The sequence below is a fragment of the Erigeron canadensis genome, chromosome 8 (genome assembly GCF_010389155.1).
Source record: "Erigeron canadensis isolate Cc75 chromosome 8, C_canadensis_v1, whole genome shotgun sequence".
In the NCBI taxonomy this organism is placed as follows: Eukaryota; Viridiplantae; Streptophyta; class Magnoliopsida; order Asterales; family Asteraceae; genus Erigeron; species Erigeron canadensis.
Genome location: NC_057768.1, coordinates 24,814,732 through 24,826,336, shown reverse-complemented (window position 1 = coordinate 24,826,336; position 11,605 = coordinate 24,814,732). Strand labels below are relative to the sequence as shown.

The 11,605-nt window shown below is 33.2% G+C and overlaps 1 protein-coding gene and 1 pseudogene across 1 annotated transcript; both read right to left on the bottom strand.

Annotated features, from left to right (window-relative positions):
* Positions 1 to 505: 505 nt before the first annotated feature.
* Positions 506 to 2,110, bottom strand: LOC122610483 (annotated as a pseudogene).
* A 475-nt stretch (positions 2,111 to 2,585) lies between these two features.
* Positions 2,586 to 5,508, bottom strand: LOC122610481 (receptor-like kinase TMK4). The gene is made up of 2 exons (XM_043783468.1): positions 3,156 to 5,508; positions 2,586 to 3,031 (listed from the first exon to the last, which is right to left on the bottom strand). Exons 1-2 carry the CDS (start codon positions 5,506 to 5,508, stop codon positions 2,586 to 2,588), a joined length of 2,799 nt encoding a protein of 932 aa, XP_043639403.1.
* Between the last annotated feature and the right edge of the window lie 6,097 nt (positions 5,509 to 11,605).

Here is an 11,605-nt window from a genome sequence, read left to right as displayed (position 1 = left end):
TTGTGGGTTAAACCATCGAGTGAGGAACTTCACATATATATTAATAAATATGCAAATGAGTTACATGTTTTTTATAAGTCACATATTTCTTTTATTATTGCACTACGTGACATATAACAAACATTATTTAATATATCAAAATAAAATTTTCTTGATTTGTCCTCGTAATACGCAGATTACTAAGCTAGTATATATAATAATTGAAGATTAACTAAGTTAAGTAGAACTTAAAAGAAGTGTTCATAAAATAAGAAATCGTAAATTGGGGCGAGTATACCGTGTATCATTGCAAAATAAAGAAATAAAAGTATTCATTGGTTATATCATTTTTTAAAAGTTAAAAATTTTACAAGTATTCCAATATGATAAATTTTAACTTAGTTTTGCTATAAAAAATACTGAGAATATAGGAAATGAATATGCATAAAATTCATATTTCTTGAAGTTGACTTTTTTTTTTTTGCTACTTTACAATCTATTAAATCAAATATATGTTAGAACGAGCTTAACCGCAAGAGATTGAGCATTTTTGAGGTATCCTCATCGTCTTGCAACATTTCTGGAAGGCTATATGGTACTTCTGGCCATAGGGTATATCTTCTTTATGTCGAGAAGGATTCCATTCTTCTACAAGTTGAGCCAATATACCCACTGCATAGCCCATGTTAGGTTTTTGAAATGGTTCAGGTGAAATGCAATAGTGTGCTAACTCAGCCACCTTCAAGATACTTTTAATGGTTTCACTGTCATCTGTATCAAGAACTTGATCAATGAATTTCACCATGTATTCTTTGCCGATAGGGACCCTTTGGAACCATGTAACCAACTGATGTCTCTCATCAGACATACTTCCATCTAATGCTTTGCGGCCCGTAATCAACTGCATCAAGATTACCCCAAATGCATAAAAATCCACTTTTCGTTGTTACCCTCCTGGTAACTGTATTGACATATACAAAAGAAAATTCAAACTTAAATTGTTAGAAAATATAAAAATGTAAAAGAGAAAGAAAAATTGAAACTTGAAAGTGAAGGAGGTAGTTTTTCTCACTAGCATACTCTCGGCTAAATAACCAAAAGTCTCTGCCAATCTTGTTTCTATTTAGTACTTTCCATCAGGTGCATTCTTAACCAAACCGAAATCTGCAACCTTTGCTCTTAAGTCATCATCAATAAGAATATTAGCAGTAGGGGTGTTTGCGGTTTGGTTTTTACCCGGTTAAACCGTAAACTGAACCGTTTAATAAACCGAAAAAACAAATCGTTTTTAATTTGGTTTTGGGTTTGGGTTGTAACCGAAACCAAATTATATATTTTAGTTTTTGGTTTGATTTTGGGTATATGATAATCAGTTTGGTTAAACCGAATAACTTATATTATTATGTATTTTTAAAATATTAATACATATATTTTTTTGTATGGATAATTATTAATGTATTTTTTTACTTTTCATGTCCATTCATTTATTATATTCAAATTTTTTTTTTCTGAAATTAGGAAATTTCAAGTGATAGACATTAAAAAAAGCTTCATGAAGAATTTTAATAATGATAACAAAAAAGCATTTAGTTGTTTAAGTACTTTCTAAGACTAGTTTTTTCGCCGATGACTATGTTATTTATTTATTTCTTTTGTGTTTGAAGTCTAAATTCACTACTTTGGTGAAAATTGAAATTATGAACTTATTCTGGTTTAACACAATTTGGACAAAAAAAAATGGTGAATTTGTGTTTTACATATATGGTTTTTTCGGTTTTAAACCAAAAACGAACCGATATCTAATTTGGTTTTCGGTTTGGTTTTTCTATTTTAAATTAGGTTTTGGTTCGGTTTTGGTTTTGAAAAATAAAAATAAAAAAATCGAAAAACCCGAACCAAATAGATTGAATAACTGAAAACCAAACCGATGAACACCCCTAATTAGCAGGCTTTAGGTCACAATGAATAAAGCTCTGTTGTGTTAATTATGCATATACTCAACCCCTCTTCCCACATCTAAAGCAACTGAAACCCTTTGATTCCAACTAAGAGGTTGACTCTAATGTTCTTTCCACTTAAACAAATGCTGACTTAAAGTACCTCGTGGCATGTATTCATACACCAGAAGCCTCTCGTTAATGGCCTACCAATCGATCAAAAACTTGTACGTAACAACTCATATAAGGCGTGACGTATACCATGTTACGTGATTTGAACATTTTTGTTAAGTTTGTGTATACAATAGAGGTTCCGAAAGTTCGTACGCACTATTTAGTTACATACATTTTGTTGCACTAATCTCAAATAAGAAATAATAAATAGAGACGAGTTTATTGTGTATCAATGCATAGTAAATAACTAAGTATACACTTGTTATATCACTGCTATTAAAACTTAACGATTTTACATGAATTTAAATATGATAAATTTCAACTTATTTTTGTCATAAAGAACACTGACAATATGAAAAAAAGATATGCATAAAACCATATTCTTGAACTTGAATTGAATTTTTTTTCTTTCATATTTACAATCTAGTAAATCAAATGTTAAATGTGCTTGAACTTTTTGAAATTTTGGTGTTAATATATGCTAAAACGAGCTTGTTAGAAAGAGTTTGACCGAAAGAGGTTGAGCAATCTTGTGGTGTCCTCATTGTCTTGCAACATTTCCGGAAGGCTCATATTGTGCTTGTGGCCATAAGCTATACCATCTTTGTGTCGAGAGGGGTTCCATTCTTCTACAAGTTGACCCAACATGGCTACTACATAACCCATGTTAGGTCTTTGAAATGGTTCAGGTGCAGTACAATAATGTGCTAACTCAGCCACCTTCAAGATACTTTCAAGGGTATCACAAGAATCGGTATCAAACACCCGATCAATGAATTTCATCATGTTTTCTTTGCAGATAGGGACCATTCGGAACCATGTAACCAACTGATATCTCTCATCCGGCATACTTCCATCTATTGCTTTTCGGCCAGTAATTAACTGCATCAAGATTACCCCAAATGCATAAACATCCACCTTGGTTGTCACCCTCCCGGTAACTGTATTGACATACATACATAACAAGTTCAAAATTTAGTTGTCACATAATACAAAAACGTAAGGACAAAAAGGAAAAATGAAAAAGAGAAATGGAATCTGAGAAGTGAAGATGGTAGTTCTCACTAGCATATTCTGGGGCCAAATAACCAAAAGTCCCTGCCAATCTTGTCTCTATTGAGTATTTCCCATCAGGGGCATTCTTAACCAAACCAAAATCCGCAACCTTTGCTCTCAAGTCATCATCAAGAAGAATGTTAGCAGGCTTTAAGTCACGATGAATGAAGCTCTGTTGTGCTAAACTATGCATATATTCAACCCCTCTTCCCACATCTAAGGCAATTGAAACCCTTTGGTTCCAGCTGAGAGGTTGACTTTTATGTTCTCTCCACTTAAACAAATGTTGACTTAAAGTGCCTCGCGGCATGTATTCATACACTAGAAGCCTCTCGTTATCATTAATACAGTAACCAAGAAGAGCAACGAGATGTCTATGCCTAACTCTCGTTAGTACCCCAATTTCTGCTTGGAACTCTTTAATGCCTTTTGCTCCGTTCACATCAGATTTCATTTTCTTGACTGCAATCTTAGTTCCGTCAAGTAACTCACCTTTGTAAACCGTACCAAATCCGCCTCTCCCCAAGACGTTGTTATCACTAAAGTTATCAGTGACTAGCTCAAGTAGTTGCATGGAAACCATCACATTGCCATTTTCAGAAATAGGTATTTCACCATGACTTCCGGTAATTGGAATGCGTGATTTTCTAGAAAGTACGTGATACTTGTAAAACACGAGCAACACTATCCCAGCTAAAGTAAGAACACTAACTATTACACTAACCACGCGTAATGAACTATTATTTCTGCTAGAACTTTGTTTACGTATTGATGTATTGCTATATAAGAACGTCACGTTATGTTCGAATTTAGGTATATATCCAGAGATATTATTGTGTGACACATCAAGTAGTTGAAGATATGGCAAACGTGTCAAGTTATCAGGAATAGGACCACTGAAATCATTAGCTTCTAACTGAACATACCTAAGTTGATACATTGAAGAGATTATATCAAGTGTACCAGAAAGGCCTTGAAGCTGATTGTCAAGCTGAAGATCGCTAATCGACGACATAGCAAAAGATGCAGGTATGGCTCCTGTGAGATTATTGTAGGACAAATGTATTGTCTCCAAACTACTACCGTTAGAATATTCTGGAATGAGCCCGGTTATGCTAGCATTAACGGCTATGAATGACTCTAATCCGTAAATTTCGCCGAAGTTGTTTGGGAGATCCCATGGCTCCAGATTTGAATTGTTAGAGATTTCAAAATATGTGAGACCAGTGAGACCGGAGAAGAAATTCCCGGGGATTGAATTGAACTTGTTGTTGTCGATGATTAGTGTTTCGAGTTTATCAAGGTCAGATAGAGTAGGTAAGGCGCCAGAGAATGAGTTGTTACTGAGATCAATTTTGATGAGATTGTTGAGCTTGTTGAGTTGGGAGGGGAGGCTTCCATTGAGGTTGTTTTCGGACAAATCAAGAAACTGCAAATTGGAGAGACCGTCGAAAGTGTATGGAATAGAACCGATTACGTTTGTCCCGTGGGCAGAAAATAATTGTAAGTTTGTGCAATGAGTGAGGTCATTAGGGAGAAACCATGGTGCCAGAAAAGAGTTGGCAGAGATATCAAAATCCTGGAGATTAGTAAGACCGTGAAAGAAATCGGGGGGGATTGAAGTGAACTTATTGAAACGGATAAATACATGCCGGAGGAGAGTGAGGTTAGAAAAAGTAGGCAAGGGACCTGAGAGTGATTTATCTTGAAGGTAAAGGTTTTCGAGCCGCGAGAGGTTGTTGAAGCGGAAGGGCAGGCTTCCGCTGAGGTCATTGAAAGACAAACTGAGATACTGCAGATTGGGTAAGCTGGTGAAAGATTCGGGAATGGAACCCGTGAGGGATGCTGAACTAGCTTCGAATGAGCGTAAGCTAGTACATTCAGCGATGTTGTCTGGGAGAACCCATGGAGCAAGATTATTTTGAAAAGAGATGGAGAAATTTTGGAGATTTGTAAGTCCGGAAAAGAAATCTTGAGGGATTGAAGTGAAGAAGTTGCCCGAAAGGTATACTAGCCGGAGAAGAGTGAGGTTAGCTAAAGTAGGCAGGGGGCCAGTAAATTCGTTATACACAAGGTCAAGGGTTTCGAGGCGTGAGAGGTTGTTAAGATCGGGTGGGAGGGTTCCGCTGAGTGATTTGTTATAAAGATTGATGGAGGTAACACGACGACTGGATGATGAGTTGTAGTCACATGTGATTCCTTCCCAATCACAGAAATGTTTATCGGCCCCCCAAGTGGCTGGGGGATTGAAAATGGACTTCAAAAGCTTAGTCATGATGGTGGCATCGTCGTCAGCAGCTATCGAGAAAGAGAACAGAAGGAGGTGGATAAAGAGGAGGAGGAGGTGGCGTTGACGTGCCATATATTGGTTCTGGGGTGAAGTTGTTTAATTGACCAGTAGCTAATTAAACCCCCTCGACTTAAGGAGTTGATGCCTAAATGATGGAGTTTCTTTGGAAGGTGGGAAATTAGAGTGGTTACACGTTCTTCCAGAAACAGCTGTTGGTCTCGCTATTGGCTTGGCCTTCTGTATATATGAATTCAACTTTTTATTTATTTATTTCATACCGAGTAGAATTGGACCAATGACTTAATTAGTTATTATATGCGGACAAACATACATCACATTCACATGTATGTTAAACTAAAGATAAAGCTACACAATAAAATACTGAAAGGTGTATTTTTCCATCAGTGCTTGGTGGACTGCATGTGTGTTTTGGCTTATATTGTACCAAAAATAAATCCTTGATTAAGATTTCTAAAAACATATTTTAGCATTTATATTGTTCACAGCACTATGAGAAGATTCCTCTGTATACTTCCACTAAAGCATAACAAATTAAGGAATGTAAGGGGATGTTTAATTGAATGTGCGTTTTGAAAGTGATTATGTAATATTCAAAAATCATAACCAGATCAACAGTTGTAACTTGTAATCAAACAAGGTGGATATGCTTATGTTTTTGTGAGGTTGTAATAACCAGGTAATCATATGTTTGACTGTTTAAGAAAGGAATTAATATAAGATGACCAAATAAGACATTAGATTAGTCTTTCATATTAGATGAAAAGAATGGGTATAGAGATAATTTTATACTTGCTTTGAGTACAACTGATTTTTTAGCTAATATATTAACCAATAATCAGAAGCACCTGACTTGGCAATAACTCCAGTACTCCACAATCCCATCTAATTCATAAGAGCCAAGGAACTCCAACTCTTTATAGGCTCGGGCCTAGACACCTTGGAGACGTCAATGCAAGCGCAAAGACCATCTAAATGTTAAAAAGTGGTATGCTTAAAGTATTATGAAAAATGACTCAACTTCTTAACCAATTCTTCACATTTAAAAAAGGGATGTAATATGTGAGAGTGCATATTTCGGAACTGCATTCATTAAAATCAGAGGGATTTTTGTTTAATTGATCACGTGAAGAAAAATAGAGAAGAGATGTGAGAGTGTAGTATCATTTGCCCTTTAAAAAATGGCATTACCAAATCTAACAATGACATCGATAATTCTATCACTGCAAAACCCCCAAATTATTTTATTCAAAAGGTTTTTCTTTTTTTTTAATCATAAATGAGGTAGAACTTGATTATAAAAATGCTAGAACCCTTGGACAAAAAGTGATTTTGGTAAACCCAATCCAACCTGGCCCATTTTAACCTGCATTACAATAACCCAATTAACCCGAGCACTCTTTAACCCGACACCTAACATGCCTGATCCACCCATTTTGTCAAATCTCACAAAAATTTTAATGCACCTAACCAACAAACTATGGATGGAGGATTTTCTGAATGTCTTTTATAGTTAGTGGGGACAAAAGTGGTGTGACAAATTAAATATAAAAGTCCACACCTGAAATTGTGGATTTTTATAACTTTACATTTTTTAGTTTGTATAAAATTCTATACACTTTTAGTTTAATATAATTTTACATACATAAATGTGTGATATATTTTTGTATTTTGTTCACGTTAACTTAAAGTATGGATAACAGTAATGTTATTTGTAGTGAAAGTAACTAGTTCAACATTGTTAGATACCGTGTATATAGTTTGACTCATGGTAATGTTGATGGTTGTTTGGATTGTTTCTATCCATATCATTGTATTATGACAAAACCCATACGAAATATTGTATCATTAATATTGTTGATCACCATCATTATCATGTATCAAATATAAAATTCAACAACGCATACGAACTTAAGGTTCGGACTTTGTTGATACATCTTTAACACAATTAAGTAAATTAAACGTTGTATGAGAAATTACATCATTAAAATGTATAAAGAGGCTCCCATGAGATGTATTTATGTTTTACGAAATATATATGAATGTTTCCAAGTTTCGACGTTTATTTCCTTTTTCAAATAATTATTATCTTTTGATAATAGGTTTATGAAGTACTTGTGAAAAATATATACAAAGAAATTGAATATAAATTTGTTGTTGCGGATAGGCTAATTGGTTTTCTTTTAATTAATTAAAAAAGGGTGTTTATAATGATGAAGATAATGCTATTAAGGATTGAAGGCATTTGGTTTATTATACATTGAGTAATCATTATTCATTATTGGGTAATACACCATTACCTATTGATTTGGGGTAATAAAACTAGGTAACGAATTACCCACTAATTAACCATAGTTATGTTGGCTTCCAAAATCTTCTCGTTCAGTTAATTACACAATATATTATCTTTTATATCCATTTCAATTATTTATTTTCTACGAAGCATATCAATTATTTTGTAACTTAAAATATGACAACATTTAAATTTTTCATGACTAAAATTGCATGTTTAAAATATGTATAATAGAGTATACTTTGTATACAATATAGCTAGTTATAGTCATAATATAATTAATTAAATATGTTTACTATGATGTCTAAACATATACGTTAAATATTTATAAATTCATAAATACTTCCCTTTATATTTTTTGGTAAAAAACCGTAAATATATTTACAAAAATCAAGAAAGTATACATATACACCAACCGTTAATTTATTGCATTTAATTGATATTTTTATAAATCAAACACTATTAATGATAAAGGAATGCTCGTTATATTCCTTAGTATTGCCTTTACCTTATCCATTATCATTGCTTAACTTGAATCAAGCACCCCCTAAATAATAATAATAATAATAATAATAATAATACAAGTGTTATTTTTATAATAATAATAATAATAATAATAATAATAATAATAATAATAATAATAATAATAATAATAATACAAGTGTTATTTTTATTCTCGGTCTGGAGTTTCGGCTCGTAAAGAAGTTGATATCGGTCTTAGGGGAGATAGAGACATCCCCTTACGTCATGCTGACATGTTGCTTTACTCGTGGGATGGAGGGCTTGATGTATGTATTGATTTGACAGGTTCATCACCATTGACGCAGACTAGTATGGTTGACTTTATGCCTGGCAGTGCGGTGGTTGAGGCTGCACAACGTAAACGCGCCAAATATAAGTCTAAGTGCGCGGATATTGGTTATGGATTTCTTCCGTTCTCATTCTCCTCTTTAGGGGAACTTGAAAAGGATGTTGTTACTATCCTGAAACGGATCCGAAAGTTCTCCGTGACTCAAGACGTTGGAGCACGTTCGGCTGCTCATATATTTAGTAGGATTGGTTTTGCTATAGCTAGAGGAGTGGGGGCCCAGATAGTATCGCGGCTCCTCACTAATTTCTTGTAAATTTTTTTTAAAGTTTCAATAAAAGTTATTTTTATAATAATAATAATAATAATAATAATAATAATAATAATACGAGGGCGACAACTTTATAATTAGATAATAACTAGTTTTTTGTCCCCGGACGTTGCCCCGGAAGACATTACGTGACATGTAAACATGTGAAAATTTATATAAAATGAAATTTTCGTGGCAAAAGTTAAAAAATAAAAAGTAAAGAAAAATGAAACGTTGGTGGCTGAAGTTGAACAAATAAAAGTATAAAAAGTAGATAGAACAAACTTTGTGTGAAAAGTAGAAAAAATAAAAGTGATGTGCCAAAAAGTAAAATGACGAAAACTTCGTAAATTTATGTGATAAAATGTAAAGAGAATGAAACTTTCGTGATAAAAGTTAGAAAAACAAATGTATAAAAAGTAAATAACACAAAATTTTCGTGCAAGAAATAAAAGTTATGTGACAAAAAGTAAAAGTTTAAAAGTTTCTGTGATAAAAAGTAAAAAGAATGAATTTTCGTGGAAGAAATTAGAAAAATAAAAGTTTAAAAACTAAATAAAACAAAGTTTTCATGCCAAAAATAAAAGAAATTAAATTTAAGTGAAATAAAGTTAAAAGTTTCCGTCATAAAAAGTAAAAAAAATGAAACTTTCGTGACAAAAGTTAGAAAAATATATGTTTAAAAATTAAATAAAAAGCAAACTTTTGCGCTAAAAGTAAAAGAAATTAAAGTTATGTGACAAAAGTTAAAAGGTTAAAGTTATGTGGCAAATATTAAGAAACCTAAAGTTAAAAGGTTAGAGTTAGCTGATAGGGACCATTGTTGTAACAAATTTAACAACAATGACTATAATTACAGGAAAAATTAACAGTCGTTAATTGATGAGGACCATTACTGCAACAAATTTAATGACAGGGACTAAAAGTGTTGAAAATGTGTGACGCACGCAAACCGATTCATGCTTTTTAGTATATATAATAATGTCAATATAATGAAAATATGGATTCATTCCTTTTACCTTTGCATTCCTTAGTATAGCCATTATTTTTCCTTTTACCATTTCTTGGTTTGAACTAAACACCCCTAAATTACTAAAATAATGTCCACTATTTCAAAAGTCAAAATTACAATAAAAATTTACCCTCGTTTCACTACTCTCCTGTTTGACAAACTTTCCATCTCCTTTTGGTCTTTATTATCACGAATTGCAGCCTTGCAGGTTTCCTTTCATGTTGAAAATCCAACCACTCTGCCTTTTCATAGTCTTGATTTCTCTCCCGATACCCATAGGATCAGAATTGTGCGATGAAGAGGATGGATGTAGTGGTTTCCCAGCCATCTGATACTCCTGACCACGCATTAGATAATTCTGTTCACATAATTACACATTATACATTAACACATACAACATTACCCGTTGCAACTCCACAAGCCATCATGAAAAAAGTAGAGTTTGAAAATACATGTGATTAATTAAATAGAGATTGACAACTACGATTGCGTGTACTAATGACAAAGACTGAAAAAGGAAGGTTGCTCAGTAAATTTTATGATGACTAACGACAGGGCACATATGTGATTGCTCACTTATGAGAGTGCAAGTCAATATTGCATCCATTGTGATTAATCGATACCAAATCACGTCTGACTATTCTATCCAAAGCCAAACCACCAGTAGATTTTTCCCATTTTATGAACATAGTATCAAGCCACATGTTTATAAGATAACATACCATTATCCATGTACGAGAATCAAGCTAAAATCAATTTCAAGTTTTACGAGGTTACAAACAATATATGCTTCAAAACAACAGAAAACTAGTCAAGTCCAGTTTCAATGAGTATGAGTTTGATATATATCACCTCGTACAAGGGCATGGTGACTTGTTCCCGGCCGGTGGCATCAGAATGACTGGATATACAAAGAGAAAAAAGAACGATATCTAGGCCGGATAAGTTCTTCAACACCTCTAACTTGGCCAACGGTACCCACCAAGTCAATATAAGACTCACTATATTTCTCACTTTCATCGTTAGCTAATAGCAGTGCGATATGATCTTGGCTTTTGTAATTGTATCAATTAATTTGTTTCATATTTTCACAATGTTCAGCAACAATTTAGAAAAGCTGTGAATTCTTAAAAAGAGCATGTTACGACTTATCATATTATTCAGGACAACGAAACTTGGGTTTCTTTCTTTTGAAAAAAGAAAAGATTTAATGTGGGGATAGATATGATATATAGATGTCACATATGTCTTTATTTTGAATCCTATAAACTTTCCTAACTGATTCCACTCTTGAAGGCAAAAAGAACTTAATTACAACACAAAATATCGCAAACACATACACAAAATGAATGAATAAAGTAAATTACAAGTACGTACCAATTAAGATCCATAAAAAGAAACAAGTATTCATGTGTTATATCATTTTTTTAGAGTTAAGGATTTTACAATTATACTAATTAATTTTCAACTTATTTTTGCTATAAAGAATTAATACTGGGCAATATGGAGAATGGATATTACATATTTCTTAAAGTTAGACTATTTTTTTTTCTACTTTACAATCTATTAAATCAAATGTGCTTACATGCACTTTCTGAAACTTTGGTGTTAATATATATAGAACGAGCTTAACCGAAAGAGATTAAGCATTCTTGAGGTATCCTCATCGACTTGCAACATATCCGGAAGGCTCATATTGAGCTTGTGGCCATTTGTCATGTCTTTGTG

Coding starts and splice junctions, on each gene's coding strand:
- LOC122610481 (XM_043783468.1), bottom strand. CDS start 5,508: ATGGCACGTCAACGCCACCTCCTCCTCCTCTTTATCCACCTCCTTCTG. Junction 3,032..3,155: donor TTTGGCCCCAGAATATGCTA/GTGAGAACTACC, acceptor ATGTCAATACAG/TTACCGGGAGGGTGACAACC.